The sequence below is a fragment of the Phalacrocorax carbo genome, chromosome 1, assembly GCF_963921805.1.
Source record: "Phalacrocorax carbo chromosome 1, bPhaCar2.1, whole genome shotgun sequence".
NCBI classification, from domain to species: Eukaryota; Metazoa; Chordata; class Aves; order Suliformes; family Phalacrocoracidae; genus Phalacrocorax; species Phalacrocorax carbo.
This window is the reverse complement of record NC_087513.1, coordinates 33103339-33122104: the sequence shown is the minus strand read 5'-3', so window position 1 is coordinate 33122104 and position 18766 is coordinate 33103339. Positions and strand designations below refer to the sequence as shown.

At 39.0% G+C, this 18766-nt stretch overlaps 1 protein-coding gene across 2 annotated transcripts in view; it reads left to right on the top strand.

Moving 5' to 3' along the window:
• Positions 1–6: 6 nt before the first annotated feature.
• The window catches only part of YAF2 (YY1 associated factor 2), a 28745-nt gene continuing 9985 nt past the window's right edge, over positions 7–18766 (top strand). Inside the window, exons 1-2 of one of the 2 annotated variants that reach the window (XM_064447980.1) lie at positions 7–145; positions 308–433. In XM_064447980.1, the coding sequence (XP_064304050.1) occupies positions 120–145; positions 308–433 (152 nt within the window). In that variant the 5' untranslated portion in view covers positions 7–119. Of the gene's footprint in view, positions 146–307; positions 434–5971; positions 6102–18766 lie in introns of those variants that run through there. The other variant, XM_064447988.1, reaches the window with a different exon arrangement.

Here is an 18766-nt window from a genome sequence, read left to right as displayed (position 1 = left end):
TGGAGGTTGCGGCGGCTCCTCCTCCTCCTCCTCCCCGGATCCCCGTTAGAGACCCCCCGTGCTCCTCCTTATTGACAAACACACAAAGGGCCGGGCCGGGGACGCGTCTGGGAGCCGGCATGGGAGACAAGAAGAGCCCGACCAGGTAGGAGCAGCGGCGTCTCCTTTCCGCGGGCCCATCTCCGCGGTGGCCGGGTGCGCCGAGCGGGCGGCGATGGCGGCTGGGGGAAGCGGGGAGGGGGGGAAAGGCGGCGGGGTGAGGGCGTCGCTCCCGGTGTTGCCCCTGTGTGTGTGTGTGTGTCCGCAGGCCGAAGCGGCAGCCGAAACCCTCCTCGGACGAGGGTTACTGGGACTGCAGCGTCTGCACCTTCCGCAACAGCGCCGAGGCCTTCAAGTGCATGATGTGCGACGTGAGGAAGGGCACCTCCACACGGTGGGTCACCGGCGGCGGCGGCTGAGGGGAAAGCGGGGGCGGCGGCGTTGGGTGGCCTCCCGCCGCCCCCGGGGCTGTGAGGGAGGGAGGGGGGCTCTGACAGGAATCGGGTCACGTTTACCGGGGATACCGGGCCGGGGCTCCCCGGTAGACGTGACCCTTCTCTCCCCCCCCCCCCCGCCCCGCGCCCGGGGCTCCCCGGTAAACGTGACCCGAACCAAGGAGCGGTGCGGCGGCGTGGGTGGAAACAGAAATAATAAATACCAGGAAGGGCATAATTGCCTGCACGGCCAAACCCCGGAGAGGCCATGCCCCTCGCAGGAAGAAGAGCCGTCCCCTGGGGCGTGCCTACTAAGACACCCTTTAACATTTTGGTTTTGTTTTTTTTTTTTCTCCTTTCAAACTCATGTTTTTCTATGAGTTTAACGTTGCCTCATAAATACCCCCCCCTTTTTTAATTATAATTTTTTTTTACATTGGCTTTTTATCACAGAGCATCGCCCTGCAGGTTTCTAGGGCTGTAGGGGTGGATAATAACCCTTCGTCGTTGATTAGCCAAATAGCGCCCGTATGGAAGTGCCACCCCGTGTGTATCCGTGACTTCCCAGGAGGACTCTGTCTCTCTGAACCCGTCAAAGCTTGCAGTGGATTACCCGGTTCCTGCGTCCACCGGTCTTTTTTAGTATTGTGGCCTAAACGTGCATGCTTGGAAGTTTTTTTTATAAAACCAAGAGGAGTGCGCTTGTAGCCATTGCGTACTAACCGAAGAGAATATTGCTAAAGAATCCTTTGTTACGCTTATCATACCTATGGGTTAATCCCGTCAGCGAGAGACCTTTAAGTGGCAATAAAAGTTTCAATCCTATCAAAAGCAGCAATTACATTCTAGATATCGTTCAAAGCAGTGCTGAATATGACTTGCAACAAATGTTACATGGTTGAAATTGTAAGTGCAAGGCTGCGTCCAATTACTTGACAAAAAAAGGTTCACCTTTATTTCTGGAGTTGATTTCCCAGACTTCTGAAAACTGGAATGAATGTTGAAAGCGCTTCTCACAACTTCAGTTTTGAATACTGGTGTGTTGTTTTGGTTTTTTGTTTGGGTGTTTTTTGGTTTTTTTTAACCAAGGGAATCAGTGAGGTAAATGCACGGAGAGGAATTGCATCTGTCATGTATGGTGTGGTTTCCAGTTATAACAATGGCATCGTGTTTATATCACAGATAGATGTGTACAGATCGGTAATATTCAGCAAAATAATAGTGCTGGAGTAATGGATGCAAAATCTTTAAAACAGCATGAATAAAGCCTATTCAATCTCCAGACAGTTTGGTAGGCAAAGTCAGTTTAAAATTGTTTTGTTGCACTGGAAATTCAGTTGGATAAAAGGAGTAAAAATTAAAAAAATGAAAAAAACCAATGACCCAAAACAAAAAAAAGAGCATGGAAAAAATAACAGTCCTGAGAAACCAATATTATCATTGCCTTCTTTTTTTTCCCCACTTGAGTATTTCATAATTTTTTAATATTTTAGCCACGAAATGCCTTTTTTCTGCTTTTTTTTGTTTGTTTGTTTGTTTGTTTGATTCCACTTTCTCCCCCACAGTGATCTGGTACGCAGAGCTTTAGTTGATACATTGATTTTTTGTTTCTCTGTTTAAACTCTGAAAGAATGTGTAGCTGAGTAGGTTTATACGTTTCTTTTTTCCTGTGAGGTTTAAATGGGTTGCATTTTCACATGTTTGCAAAGTCCAGGATTTACACATGGCATGAGATAAATACAGGTTCAGGTTTTAGGCCCCAGTTCTGAAAATAGATTTGAGCTATTAAGCAGATGTTTGCATCTATGGAGAGAATCATTAGGGTGCCAAAGAGACACAAAAGGCCATTTGGGTGGATTTATTTATTTTTTTTTTTAAAAGGAGCTCAAGTCCAACAGGTCAAATTGAGGCCTTGATAAAACCTGTGCTGGTAGTGCCTATAAGACAAAATGTTTTTCATCAGTGTTGGTCAGAATAACAATACTGTGGTGTTTTGATGACACTGTGAATGCTTTTTTTTTTTTTAAAGTCTTCCATTTTGAAGCTTAATGTTAGCTTAAGTCGATGCTTCAGCATCAGCTAGCTGCACATCTTAGTGTGCAGTGGTTCTTCAAAATTTCTACTGCGTTTTTTTACTGATGAGAGCTTTGTCTTTAAGGCACTTGAAAGCACTGGTTTTTTTAGTTCAGAGAAATACGTTTCTTTATGGTGGATGGTTTAATATCTGCTTTGGCATGTTAAAAGTCACTAAATGTGACCAGATTTGCAGATGGAAAAACAGGCAATGATAGTCGAGTTTAGTGGTTTTGAAGGCCACTGGACATTAGGTGCAAAGTTGGTTAAAACAGTTGTATTTTTTTATACTAATCATGTACAGTTAACTTTACAGAAGTATTTTCAGGTGCGAGATAGGGTTTGTGGGTGTTCTCACTGTTGAATAATTTCTTCTCTCTGAAAGAGTTACCTTTTATGCCAAAAAATCATAATCCATGTCTAGCTTCCAACAACTGGTGGAATTGTTACGATTTGTGGAAATACTCCTATGACTTCTTGATTATATTTTAATACGCTTTCAGACTGAAGTTTCAAAGCAGATTGGATCATGGAATTAATTTAACTTTGTCCATGGCAGCATCACCTTGAATGGCTAAACTGGGCTGTGCTTGGATGGGAGATGTCCAAGAGAAATCCTGGATGCTGCAGGAAGTGGTGTAACTGATTCCCAAGGTGGCACTCTTTGGGTTAGCACCGAAGGAGTGGCCCAGCGTGGTGCCAGTTAGATGTGCGTGAGTCAGATGTAAAGCTGAGATCCTATCTGCCGCTTGGAAATCCCTGTACCTTTTACTGTAGAACTGTTGCCAGGCTTTAATTTGGTAACGTCACTGAGGATCTAAATTCTCCCTGTAGACACAGCTTTCTTATTTACTTTCTAACCGAAATTGTTCTGTATTGTTGCTTGGGTACTGAGAAATTGCTATGTTCCTCTTGATAGGAGACTGTACTGAATATAGTAATTTTCTATGTGTGACCTTTAAAACATTTTGAAGTCTTTCTAGATGAAAGATGTTGTATAAATGTAAGGAACCTAGGGCTGTAATAATCATTCTTTACTTGAACAAATCTCCTGCTGAAGTTCATTAGAAGCACAAGTAAGGAATGGTGAATAGAACCCTAATGTACTATGTTATAGAGAGAACTGGTAACAAACTCTATATTTAGGTTGCCTAATAGTTTCCATTATAAAGAATTTGTATGATCTCTTTGAGAAGCTCTATTGTTTGCAGAAGCCATTGAAGTTTGGCAAGAGGAAGAGTCCTTAGGCTAAATAAGTGGTTTGATTTCCTTGCCCCATGAAATTGTTTAAGTTTTGCTGAGACATAAACACTTGAGAATCATCATTCCCCCTCTGCCACACTTGTTGTACAGACAAGTAAAGTAATGGCTAGAACACTGAAAAAGCCCAGACTGGCATCACTGTAAAAGCAAGAGCAGCAATGAGATTATGCTGGAAACCCAGAAGGGAATTATTTGGCTCCTGGGGCAGTTAGAGTGGGATTGCTGAACTCGTCCTGACTCTCCACAATTACTGGTTTGCCAAAAGAAAATTACCTCCCTGGGCGCACTACCATTTCTTTTCTTTCTTTCTTTCCTTTGCTCTTCACGGCACTATCTGAATCAGGAGTATATCAATACTGGTTGAACTTCAAGAATTGGGCTGGATCCTTGGACAGACCTTACTGCAGCAAGTACTTGCTCCTAGTTTGTCTGTCCTTCAGTAGGTGTTTGGGTTTGGATTTTGGGGTTTTGGTTTGGTGGTTTTTTTTTTTTCTTGCCAGCTAACACAGTTAGTCATTGTAATTTTGATGCGTTGTAGAGCTGAAGATTCAGAGTTCCAGTGTTGCTGGGAAGAAGTATGCCAGAGGACTAGCATTCTCTCTAAAGGGATGTATGTTTGCTACTCTCTTCTGTCTTCTAGGAGCCTGCGTTACTGCTCCATCGCCTGTCTGCTCCATCTTCCTCAGATCATATTAACGCTCGTGTTATTCAGTTAGTGACAGCATCCAGATTTAAAATTACTCGTCACTTTGCTTTTCTTAATGTGGTTTTTATGCATGAGTATTGTGGTCTGGCCTGTAGTTGCAGGATCCCATCCTTTTTTCCGTGCTATGACAAACCGCTTCTCCATTCAGTGTGAAGGATGAGCATCCAGGGGAGCATAGTGAGAGCTACAGGAGGAACAGCAAATCTGGCTTTTTAAACTTTGAAATGCTTGGCGTGATATTCTGCTGTGTAAATAAAGGAAAAAAAGGGCTCAGGGGTAGTGATGAGTTTCCTCTTTCCAGAGATGATAGTGTTCTGTGATTTTTATTTTTTTTTTTAATTAGGAAAAGGGGCAGAATTCCAGAGGATATTTTCACTAATAGTATTCTCTTAGCTAATAATAGAAGAAGGATTGTTATGAACAGATTTAACTACTTTATGCTTGTTATGGTTGTATTTAATTTTGTTTTTTAGAACTACTTTTATTGCTTGCTTTGAATTCAGTAAAAAATTAATCTTACCTATGAATCTATGAGACTTAGTGCACACTATTCAAGCCCAAGGTATTTTTCTTTTGGCAGGGGGAAAGAAGGAAGGAGAATAAGGAGATCAATACAAGTGACTTCTGTGAAGTTGTTTGGTTTTTTTTCTTTTTTAGGTATTCCTCTGTGATATACGTGTTGGGCAAGCTGCTATATCCAGTATCATTTACATAAAATAACCCCTGAAATTTATAGCCAGAGTGAGAAAGTAATCTCAAGTCAGGATGAATTTCTGTGGATTTGGGGTGTATACCTCTTAATATCCTGTACTGCTGAAGTAGAGGCATAATATAACCAGCTGAACAGGGGCATGGCTTCCATGTCCTATGCTTTATTGGTCTCCATTACTGAACCGTTCCTTTTCTCCCAGCCTAAGGTATGAAAACCCAGGTTTAAATCATACTGGGCAGAAGAGTCTGAGGTATAAGGAACTGGGATGCCATCTTTGTATGTTTGCTTGATGTTTGGTCTGTGCTCCTTGATTGTGCCTGAGAGTGTGGCCGTTCACTATGTGCATGTATTTTATAAGCATGTCTGACAGTCTCCTAAACATGAGATACAGGTCTCTACTTGAAGCTGTCATGAGTTTATTTTATGCTTTGGGAAGCATAAATAAAGCATTTAATTTTTTAACTTGGATATCAAGGTCATTTTTCTTCAGGAAAATATGTGCAATTTGTTTAGTCATGTACCATCTGGATGTTTATAAGCACAAATCGGTTACATTTAACCAAATCTAGTATTTGTATTTCTGCTGAAATGCAATACTGCTCAGGACAGAGTTGGTACTTATCTTGTCTGTCGGGTTTAACATGCCTGTTTTACAGCAGCTTGTTAAGGACTTTCTCTTCTGCCTTCCAGTATGCAGCCTCTGTGTGCGCACATGCGCATGCCTGTGTCAGGGGGAAGGTTGTGAAGGAGAAAAAGAGGAAGAACCGCCTGTCATGCTGATTTTACAAATACATGACTGCATCAAGCTGAACAGACTGAAGAGCTGTTCATTACTTGTGGTAGTTCGGAGAAGGAAATTCATTTGCAGAATGAAGTGAGTGGAAAAGTCATATATAATCCATACTTTACCAATCTCTGTATTACAAGTTTTATGTTTTAGCTTACATATTAAATTATGAAGAGGAGCATGAATAAATAATTCTCTTTTGCTCTGTAGATAGCCATCAAGTAACCTAGTCATTCTGGACTTCCAGTCTTATTTTTAAAAAGAGTTTTTAAAAGTAACCTTGGGAGTTATTTAGGAATTTATTAGGGATTATTTTCCCTGAAAAATGTAATGAAACTTAAGAGTTTTGCACACATCAGCTTGAATGAGGTTTTGGTTTTCCATATAAAACAATGAAGTAATTTCTGTTGATTGGGGTTGCTCTGTTAGATGCTGTTGATAGGTATAGCTGGTACGGGCAACAGTGAATGCAATGGGCAGCTGATCAAAAGCAGACAAAGCTTATATTTTAGGAAGGCTACATAAGTGGTTGGTTTTGGTTTTTTGGTTTGTTGGGGTTTTTTTAAGGTTAATTCTGTTGTTAAATCTTTGTAGTTTTGAACTTGACAGATATCTTAATCCATTACTCTAAACAGCTCTTGAAAAAAAAATGTGCTTTTTCTTTTTTTTCAGGATGAGCTTGGTATTTTTGGTTTGGTGTTTTTTGTGGTTTTTTTTTCCCCTGTAACTCTTCACTGATGTCTGTTATAGCTCGAGCTTCCCTTGCCCCCCCTCCTTTTTTTTTTAATGCAGTCTCTCCAGAACAAAACAATCAGTGTTTCATTTGATATTGGGCTAAGACCCAGTAGGGCCTGTTTGATCCAACATAGTTTAGCCGTGTCTTTTTGCATCATATTGAAAACATCAGCAGTCATCTTTGGCCAGAAATTTAGGTAGCTGTCATTGTGACTTGGCCTCCTGTGGGTGTATATATACTTTATGTAATTAAAGAAACAAACATGGAGCAGAAAGAAACCTAAGGCTTTCTATAAACTTTCTCTCTTCCCCTCATCTGATAACTAATGATGTCAGAGCTGCTGAACAGGAAGAAGAGCTTCTTAGTCCTCTGTTTCCAAGATCTCGGATCTGATCATGGATTTAAGAGATACCTCTGCAGAAGGTCAACTTTGTTAATGGGTGCTGCAGGGATAGAGGCAGGTTCTGCCAGTTAAGAACGGCTTGCTCAGCTGAATTGTACCAAAGCCAAGCAAAATATATTAGCATTTGATTTCCACAGTTACTAAAGTAGTAACATCTTTGAATATGTTTGGGTTTGTTATAGAGAAGGTTCTAAGAAGGCTAACATGTCTCATTTGGCTTACCCATGTTGCCCTAAGAACTTAGGATGGAAAAGGTCTTCCAGTGAGTTAGACCCTCTCCCATATTGAAAGAGGATCAGTAAGTAAACTTGGGCAACTTCTAACATAATCTTTGTTCTAACAAGTTGCCAGTAAAGGAGACTGTGCCCCTTTAGACAGCTTATTTACAGTGCTTTTTACCCTTGATGTTTTCCCAGATATCGAACCTTTCTGTTCAGTAAGATAAGTTGATTTATAGTCCCCCTGTCCCCAGTGAATTACTCATTATATTTGTAGTTCTTTGGTTATTGGCTTTTTGTTTTCCATGTTTACCTGTTTTCTCTAAGCCTTTCTTACAAAAAAGTTCAGCAGCCCTTTCTTATAGGTGACAGTTTTCTTCAGTTTGTCATGATTCTTTATTCCTGACTCTTCAGTTGACACATCTGTTTCTTACAGTAGTAGCCCAGAATGAGGGCATACCTTCAGCTGAGTCATTTCTAGTGTAAGGTTTAGTGGCACTGTGCCTTTCCAGAATCCTGCTAAATCATGATGTCCAATGTTGGTACTTCCTTGAATGCGGGTTTTCCTTTTGTGTAATAGTATCGTGATGTTGGCTTCTCCGTGCCTTGATCTACTTGATCAGTACAGTCTGGTGTCCTTTTGTCTCCCATTGTTACTTAAGGAGGGCTATTTTTTATGCAGTCATGGGGCCTGTGGTGCTTTACGCTGTCTTTCTTGGATTTCATTTTGATTTTTTTGAGTCATCTTAACTCGGGTTGGTCTTGGCAGATAGTTCTCACCACTTTTCAGCTTGGTGCGGTGTACTTGTTCCACGCCCTATTCCTTTGTCCAAAGCATGATTGAGAATATTAAGTAGTATACCTGTAGAACCTCACTATAAATGCTACCCTACATCTGCAGCTGGCAGTTGAGAACTATTAAAAACAAGCAAACAAACCCTCATTTTGAACTTAGTTCTGCACAACTACATCCCAGTCATAGTTTAGTTCAAGTGGGATTTTTGATTGTGTTGCCAGTCAGCCTTGGGACATGTATTGCTTTCCTCCTAGTCACTAGGACAATTAGTCCATTAAAGAGAGAAACTAGACTGTGTCAAGCCAATTGGCTTTATCCTTTAATGCTTTCAGTTGTTAAATAATTTTGTTATAGTATCTCTCTGAAATTTGAGTTAGGCTGAGTCATCTACTACTTCCTGTGTTTTTATTTACCCATCTTGTGATTTCTCTTTTACTTTTTTTTCTTTTTCTCTTCTGCAGTACTTGATGACTTCTTCCATCTTCCTGTAGTTCTCTAAGCAATATACTTCGAGGGTGGATTTCATTAGAAGCTGTGGACTGTGATATGTAACGTTCAGTAGCCTGGTCTGTTTCTTATTCTAACTTGTACTTGTATCCCCTTGTTTAATTTGGCTGCATGGAATTAAACTTTTGTGTGGAGACTGAAGCAAAGAAGCCTTTATGCCATCTGGTATTTCCTTTCTTTCCATGTTTGATAATGGATATACTTCTTTCTATTTCCATGATGAAGTACTTTCCTTTGGGGCATAAGTAGTGCACGTTTTGACGTGTTTAGGTTTTTTATTTGGTTGGGGTTTTTTAGTGGAAATGTCATCTTTGTTTTTAGTGTCACCAGTGGTATTCTTGCTTACTGTGTCTTTTCTAGGGTAAATAATTAGCTGTCCTGGTCTAAAAGCTACTGGGACTTGAATAAACACCTACAATATGATTAAGTATGTTAAAAGAGAAGCCTAGCTGGTAAGAAGAAAGCTCTTGCAACTTATCATCACTCTACAGGAGATACATCTTTTGCCCCATGGCTTGTTACAGCCATTTTTCCTTTACTGTTGTGACAGGCCACTACGCCTGTTCCAGTTTAAAACTTGATACAAGTATTTGTACTTTTCATCTTGGAAGTCAGGTTAGGACAGTATGCTTTGCAGAAAATTTTTGCACGGTATCAAACGATGTCTTGTTGGCTGATACAAATACTTTCAAAATAGACTAGTGGCACAAAACATTAAGTGTTCGCTTTTTAATGCTTTCTTGCAGTAGCTTATCCTGGTTTAAGTAGGACAGAGAGATCCTGAGGATTGTCTGTTCTCTCTGAAGTGTGTTCTACTGGTATGTGGTACGTTGATGTAGAGCAGGCTTGAACTTAGAGAGGTCAGCTGCAGAATGTTGTTGGTAGGCTTTTGGCTGGGAAACTTTCCATCAGAAGCCAGATTGAAGACTACAAGAGATAACCTTGACATCTGCTACAAGTTTTTTCTTGGTTTCTTAGGAGTTGTGTGGGGGAGAGGAAATGAAAATTGAAAATTTTCCCATTTTAGCTTACTGGAAGTTTGGGACTTACCTTTAAACTTTTCCATAATACTTGAATACACTTTACCTGAATGGCACAGTTCATATGACAGTGCTTGGTAGAAAAAAATATATGTGAATGAGGGGGAGGGGCTTAAATTTTATTTTTAAAATGGAGTTCCTAACTCACAAAGCTGGAAAAAAAGTTGGTTTGACACATTTAGTGACAAGAAAGTTGTTTCTTAGATTTCTGTGATTTAGGGACATGCACTGGAAGTTCTGTAATTGAATAAGGGGAAAAGAAAAGGTGAGGGCTGATGATTGTGTGGCATCTTTTTCCATTAATATACATCTCTCCTGAAGAGCATTATGGACACTTGATTTATCAGGGAAAGTGTGTAGCCTTTTCACCTACTTGAGGTGGACATCTTTGTGGGGCTGGTTCTGAATGGAGGAAGTTTCTAGAATGCTGCAACCCTCTGGGAAGCTCATGCCCGCAGTGCAGAACAAATAAGATAGGTCAGAAGGAAGCTCCTTCCTGTTTGGTCACAAAACACCAAGTATTTCGACACAAATCACCAAAGTGCCAAGTATTCACCCTGGTTTGTGCAACAATAACTGCTGCTGCATCAGTATGAAACTAATGTTTTGCGTGTAGTTTTTTGCATAGGTGCAAGAAGCATCACCGTTTCTACAGGAAGGGGACAGAGGAGCAGCCTGGAGGATCCAATCCTTTGTGGGTTTGGAAGTGGGAGAGGTCACTTCCCCATGAATCCCAAGGCTCTAGGGGTCTAAAAGACTGTAACCACTGCTTTTTCTGCAGACTCCCAAATACAGCCTCCGCAGGGGATGTTGTTAAGGAAATTGAGCTTCCTGACCCCTGCAGATGTGTAGCACATTGTCATCAAGGAAACACAAATTGGTTGATATCTATATGTTTCTCAAACAGGGTAATTTCAATACAGCTGTCACTTTTGCTGAGCATTGGTGAACCATAGTTTGTGGCCTATGGGGAAGAATTTCTAAACAACAGTGTGCGAGAGATTGAAGCCTTAAAACTCGTTGTTGGAATGGTAACATTTGATGGCTGCTTTAAAAACTCTCCATGAAGATGAATTTGGGCTTTCTAAAGGTCCTGATATGGATATTTCTTCTTAGGGCAGGCTGTTGTGCAGCATACCAGTTGTCTTCAGGAGACTTGCTGGCCTCATCTGTTAAATGTCATCTTGAAAATAGGGCATTCCCTTTAAGGGAATGATTAAATAGGGACACTGCCTCAAGGGGTAGTTTTCTGCACATTTATACAGTGACTGATAAAACCATATGGGTCTTGTAAGTCTATTCTAATTGAATCAGCTTTTATTGAAAGACAGAATTGCTAGAAATGCACTGAATGGATGAATTCCAAGTAAATGATTCACGCTGTAAAACAGCTAGGAATATGAAAGCACTGGAAGTCAGAGCTGGCTGAAAGTTAGACTTCAAATACACATAGGATGTGTAGAAATTGCATCATTGCCCTGCAATATGCATAGGGATCTGTGTTACGTTTTCCCATACAGACCAGTAGCTCCATTGTCTGTGCTGTCATAATTATTCCGTTGTGTTATTTGCAGAGGCAGTGTAATGTACTGCTGACGCTCTAGGATATGGCAGAAGTGATGGTAATGAGGACAATAATTTTGGATAACAACATAAATTATCAACGTTGAAGGTGCGTTTAATCCTGAACTGCTTCGATGTAGAAATAAAGACTAGTTTCTCACAAGGTGGCTTTGTGTGGTGATTAGCGTGAGCATATTCATGTGACACGGCAGGCTAAATGTAGTTTAATCTGATGGTTTTTATTCTATGAATAGCTTAATAGAGTACTGATGATTCAGGAAAGGTGAGCTGATATGTGTCTGAATCCAAAGGCTGCTTCTCCTGCTAGTGGTTTAATTTAATTGCTAGCAACTATTGTACTTGCATTACAAGAACTGGTAATAGGAAATATTTTTTGCTTTCCATAATGTGACTTCAACCGCTAAAAATCAGGAGCGGCATTGTTATGTAAACTGCTAGCTTCTGTGTAGATCAGTTTGCAAGATCTAATTGTTACACTGTTTGCAACACTACTTAGTACACCCAGTGTTCCTGATGATTGCCTGTTTGCTTTAAATTATATCACTGATGTGCTTACGCAGAAATGAATTCTTTTCTCCCTTCCCTCCCCCTTCCCTTTTTTTTGTCTTTCCTTGGTACTAGGAGGTAAGTTGCAGTCTGGTTGCACTTGATCACAAAAATCAGCAATGGTAATGGAACAAATGTGTGTGTTGGGTTTTTAGCACAGTTGAAAAAGCAGCTTCTTTTGTTCTGGAATGCTGTTTCCCTGGTGTTTTGGCAGAATCTAGAAGCTCTTGTTGCACGGGGTGCTGCACAAAGAGCTTGTGGAGTAGATGTGATAGTCCATTCAAAGATAAATGTGATTTAAAAAAAAAAAAGGTATATTTTGCTTATGCATCAAAATCTATAGTTGAAAAATTGCCTGATGGAAGAAAAAAAGTCTCAAAACATTGTAGCTACTAATCTGCAAATATGCAGAAGGATACATTTAAAGTCAGTGTGCGTTTTGTGCATAGAAATGCGTGACAATTCTCTCTTAGTTATTTGGGAATGAGTGTTTTGAATTTGACAAAAATAGCCCTTCATGGTTGAAGTTTGAAAAATATTTCACACTTTAAACATTTACTGTCAAACTAGCACTTGAAAAATGCGTTGTCCTCTTGAGGCATGAAGAAAGATCAGTGAAGAATATAGGGAAATTAATAGGGTAAAGGTCGGGATTTTTCTCTTTGCTTCTGTACTGCCAGATTGCACGTACTTGCACTGTAACGATATGGATTTGTGCATAAACTGGAATGAATGGCCTAAAATGTAAGACTCAAACTTTTTCCTTCTCACTTGAAGTTTAATAAGATTCTGCCATTCACTATGTGTCAAATTGACTGTTGGCTGTCTGCATTATTACGTGAGGACAGTTACTGCAATGACTTAATGCATGCATGTGTGTCTGGGTTCTATTGATTTCTTTCTATATTATAAAGAACTTAAGTAATATATTCTTAGGAAATTCTTCACCTGTGCATTTGTAAGCCATGATAACAAGATTATGATGCTAAATTAATTTTGGTTCCATTTATTTTATTTAAAGCTGTTGACACCTTTGCAATGTCTGTATAAATATAGGTCTTGGACTTCCAACATTTTTTGTGGCTTCCTAGTCTTTTTTTTTTTAAACTCTTTGAAGTTAAGCTCTCTGCAGACAGAGGTCACCTCAAAAACAAGGAAGACTGGGGTAGCTGCGTATATGTTTAATTTTTCCCTCTGTTTAGTTAAGTTGCTTACATTTGCTATTATTAAAGCCAGTTACAGTGGGAGGGAAAAAGGACTCCAGAAGGGACATAGATGCAAAAATTACTATCATTATTGTATCTGTTTTGCAGAAAGACTTCTGAAAAAGAAAGACAACGTGCCTGAGGAAGTGGAAATGTTAATTACTTGATATTTGTAAAGTAAATCATTACCGGTGTATGATGAATATAATTGTATTAAAAAGAACTGATGGGAAGAAAGTTTATTTACTACTTAGTAGCTTCTACCTCAAAGTACTGTATTACTTGGTGCAGAAACTGAATTCTGAAATAGATATATCTAATACATCATTCTGGAGCCATTTAGATTTTCTGGCATCTAAATCTATGTCATCAGTCCCTTATGAAAAAGTCACAGTCCAAAGCTGCTGGTTGTAACCTGTCCTGTGATCTTCAGAGTAAAAAGCTGTCCAAGCTCTACTACAAAGTTACAGTTAGAACTTTGCATAATTAATGCCTTTTTGAAAACATGCAGGAAGCTTATCATACTGTAATACTGCTACAATATTTAGCTATAGCTGTACCCTGTAAAAGTTACTGCAATAAATGCTGTAGGTATGAACGTTTCAAGCAATTCTTAAGTGAAGCTATTCTGCTAATAATATGTCTTACAGGAGTAGTCTTTCACTTAGAAAATCTTCTATCTAAAACCACTTTTTCATATCCTCCTTTTTGTCTGTTTGTTTAAAAAGCTGTTTACTATAAAATCATGCATCCTTCCAGCTGACTCCCTGCCTACTTGCTTTGGAGATTAGGAAAAACTATCTATTTTTAAATTAATTGCTCTAATTACTGTGTTAAGATATATTTGAGAATGTGGACCTTAGTAGTTAGAGAAATGAGGACATGTGGTGAAGGCGATTTTAGTAGGGACTAGCAAGAATATGATGATGAAGTAGAAAGTATGCAAAGATAAGCTCTTCTTGAGATTCCAGTAATGACTGTGAACTAGAAATATGGAGATTAGAGTATTACTCTGGATATCAGATTTCCATTAGCTTCTTGAGACATTAATATTTAGGATAGACGTGAGTAGAAAATGATCTTCAAATAAATTATAAGATATTTAAAGCCTGTACATTTGTATTGGGAAATGATCAGTCTAGTAATGAAAGAACAGAGTAAGATTTGAATGATTTGACTTTGTTCTCAAGATTTTAATGCACTTAACTGTATTCTGTTCAGACTTTTAAAAGACATGTATGACACAAACATCTGCAAAACAAGATTTTTATTAGGGTTTGGTTAAACCTAATCTTATTTCTTCCAGTAGTTTTGTTTTGTTCACAATGGCATATTGTTAATTGAGTTACTTGAAGTGGAATAAACAATACAATGTTAGAGTTATCTTTCTTGCTCAAGGAGATGAATTATGTAAGAAAAAATTAACAAGTACTTACTCTAATACTAGCTTTACAGGAGTTCATCTTTTTGGTTTTTGTACAGTTCCAAGGAGTGTTGAGGAGGGTGGTCTGTAGGCTTATTAGATGCATGGCTCTGTGGAACGAGCACATGTGGTTTTTCTTGGTGAGCTGATACATCAGATCTCATACTGTCTTGTAAATGCATTCCGAAAACACTCATGGAAGTATTTTAAAGTGTTTTAGTTGTTTTTAATGTAGTTTTGCAGAATTTTAGAGTAGCCAATGTGTGAGAGCCTAAACCGCTTTGTGAAATTATCCAGTCAAGTGATATTTATGAAGGGATATTTACAAAACTATTTGATTAGGTATCTAATGGTAAGATTTGGTATGATTTAGATGAAGAGACAGTTATCATCATGAGGTTGGCTTTGTCTGTGTTATCTGGAGGTGAGGGATATATGATAAGATATAAAGAAGCAACGGATCAATACAGAATACTGAGTAATACAACAGTGTGCACTTCTAAGTACAAATATCTCAAATACAACCCTGTATTCAAGATGCAGTACTAAAACTATGTTGTGAATTTTCCAAGTATGTATTAACTTGTCTGAAGTAAAATACATGTTTGCTGTTAGCAAATGGGAAGCACGCTTTAAACAATAGTCATTGGAAATGGCCCCCATCCTGTTTGCTGCATAAAGGCTGAAGCTATAAGAAGGGGATGACTAGATTTAATTAATTCCAAGGTCTCTCCTTTTTTATCAGGGATTACTCTTATTTTCAGTGGCAACGCACTACAAAATACAGACAACTAAAGACTTTCAGTCCACGTCCTGTCGCAAGAATCAAACTTACTACCAAATTCTAAAACAATTGAAGGTTGGAAAAACTCGGGCATGTTAACAAGTCATTTCTGAAATCCTTGCTAGATGAGGGAATAGCAAAAGCTGGTAGAGAAGTACTAGTACATGATCAAGATAAAAATTCCATTTAGAAAAAGTATTGAGTCTCCTAACTCGGTTAGCTCAGAAATGCACAGAAGCCCCACGGCAGTAGGTGGAAAGGAGATAATGCAAGTCTGCAGGGTGCTAGAGAGAGAGCGGAGAACCATTTTTTTTCATAATGATGTAAATCTGTGGTAACTTCTAGGTGAAGTTACCACACACAACTTTTGTAGGTTTGCTGTGAAGTGAGAAATTTTAAATTTGATGCAGAATATGCTTAGAAGAGTTTGATAGCGGCTTCTAAAAGCTTGCATTTCAAAAAGAAGACAGGACACAAACACACACACACACACACACCCCCCCCAAAAAAAAAAAGAGGTGGATTGGAGGGAGGACAACAAGGTGCAGATAAAGCAGAAATTACTTGTCATGGTGACAGTCTTTTTATAACATGGTATATATTAATGTAAGTTTTATGCTGTTTTCAGGTATCCAGCAATTTTATCAGTCTTGTAGGCAGTGTAAACTTCTACTTGATCTGTCTGAACCTTCTACCATGGTTGAATACCCTAAAAATCAGATGTGTAACAGACTGTGGATAGTATAGAAGAGTGTATCACTTTGGGCAAGAAGATTTTAAGTGTGAATACTAGTGGACATGGTAGTTTATGCAAAACAGAGGAAGAATGATTCATCTTTGAAGTATAATACAAATACTTGACTAGAGGGTCAACCTATATGGAAGGTGCTAGTTTTGAATTTGAGAAGAATGCATTAAATGCTTTCTTTGCATTTGGCAGTAATTCTGAAAAGCATCTTAAAATTTTAATGCTGTTTGAATTGTTACAGTAATATAATGCATTCCTGTGCTTCCTCTTGTCGTCAGAACTGCCTGCAGGAAGGCTCCATAGTAAAGTTATTTTCTGTCCAAAGTTACTGAGCATTTGCCCTGGCTTAAGAGTGCACATAGCTGGTTACTGTGTATCAGCTTATCCAAGATGCTTTACTTATATTTCTATAGATCCACGGGACGCATTTAATATGGAAGTCAGGGGACAACAGAGCTGTCAAAGGAAGAGGCAAGCAGTGTAATTATAGGTAAATGAAAGAAAAGCTTCTGTAATTAGCAAGGACAAGTGCTTGAACAAAAAATTTCTAGCTATCCACATAGAAACCAGCTGAATTTCAGTATGACTTAAAGTAGGAGTTGCATGAGTTTGCATATAAGACAGAAGGAAGAATCAAAGGGATATTAATCAGATGAAAAGTGGAGGCATTGTCATGGCAATACTGTAGTAGCAATTTCTTTGTGACTGTCAAAAGTGTGTGATTTTGGGCAGGTTGCTTTTTAAGCAGGTGTTCTTCATAAGTAGTAAACAAAATGAAGGTAGGATACAGGAAAACTTGCAGTGGTTTGAGGTGCTGACTGACCTTCTCTGATGCCTAGTGATTAGTTCTAGGTACTTTTTCCTAGAAGCTGACTGAGCTTATGCTTTGCTTGAAAATAGTTCATTGGGAATGCCTGACTTTGATTTTAGAGTTTCTACTACCTTAGTCAGAACTGTGACAAGTGTTCTGGGTTTAATCCGTAGCACAACAGCATACATTGTGTTTATAATGCAGCTTTTGGAATAAACTCCAAGACTTTCCCAAGGAGACATCATTAAAAAAAAACCAACCAACAAAAAAAAACCAACCCGTGTGTGGAGTTTGTAAAGGCCAAAGCATTTTGTTTGTTTGTTCTGGGTTTTTTTTTTGTTTTGGTTTTTACTAATCCTATTCTTTAGCAATCAGCTTTGCAAGTTTGACCAAATATGGCATGTATAAATGGGTTAGTTACTGCTTGTAACTTCTGGCTATAGTGATTTTGATCACTCTTTTAAAACCCTGGAGAGTGAAATTCAGGGCACTGATTGACTACATTACTGGTTTCCAAGGAATGGGTCTGCCATGCCTTGCTGGTGGGACAGAACAGATTGCATAAATGTGAATGAAGCTGATGTTCATAAACATGCTGGACTCATTGCTTGAGTCCTGTGCAGTGGGGGCCTTAAAGCAACAAGAAGTAGAGTAGGAGATTTGGGAACTTCCACTAACTTGGAGCATTTATTCAGTCCTCCTGAATTGCACGAAAGCAAAGAATACTTTGTATTTAAAGAACAATGTGGACTTTTTAATTTTTGAGGAAAGGATTCTGTGATCAAGGGCATGACAAAATCAGTGTTTCTGTTCTAGATATTTCTAACCTTTTTCTTGAGGGATGAATCTGCTGCCTTGAACAAAAGGTCAGTGTCTCCCTGTAGGAAAGAGAAGTTTAGATAAATGGCACTGCTTAAGGATTAGGGGTGCCTTTGAATAAAACCCCTTTAAGTGTCTGAAACCTGTTTGTTTCTTTGTTTATGTCTTTGTTTTTAAAGAAGTGATGATCTGCAGTGGAGGAAAGGAAAAAAATTGTGTGTAAAGTTGGAAGTATAGAATATATGGGATACCATGTAGAGATTCTACATAAAAGCAGGTGAAGAGTTCTGAAGAAATACCACAGGCTTTGTTTTGCTCAGGAGCTGGTCTTTTCTGGGAATGAAAATACGATAGGAGATAAGATGTTGCTGATCAGCCTGAAAGCTCAAACTGTTCTGATGAATAAATGATTCCTGGTATATAATAGTTACCTGTTCTGTTTGATAATATGAAAATCTTACCTGTTTCATTGAATCCTTCTGTCATTCAAAAGGTAGCTTCTTAGTATCTGGCAAAGCAACTGAAGTCCATGAACTGAAAATAGATCAATACCATATTGGGCAGCTACAATTTAACACCCTTCTGTAGGAATAGTGTTTCACAGGCAATTTCTCCGGATTTCTAGAATAGGGCAAGAAGTGTATAATTTCTTAGGAAACCAGGGAGTAAGATGAATCTGAAAACAAAATTGTATCAGCTCGTTGGTAGGTAAGTAAAACAGGACTAGAATATTGCTCTAGTTATTGGAGGAAGAGTGGCAAGTACAGTGACCAGGGCTCAATAGCAGGCTTAAATGTCTGGCTTAGCATGTGGTATTCTGAATTTTTAAATATGTTGCATGTGGCACTTGCTTTACAAACTAGATCATTTGCCACTCCAGACAGGATAAGCATCCATCAAGGGCTTTTTGTCTGAACTTAAGCCAGGAGGTGGAGAGACTTGAGAAAAGGAAAGGATCATATTAGAATGGAAGCTGTGCTTGGCAGATATTATTCTGGATCCAGATCATCTGTTGGAAGAGCATCTTTCAGCTTGATTGAAAGCTGAGGTGACAGCATTTCCTTAATTTAGACCCGTTTTGTTAAGATAGGGCAATGTAATTTTAATACTTTTGCAGTAGTAAAATACACAA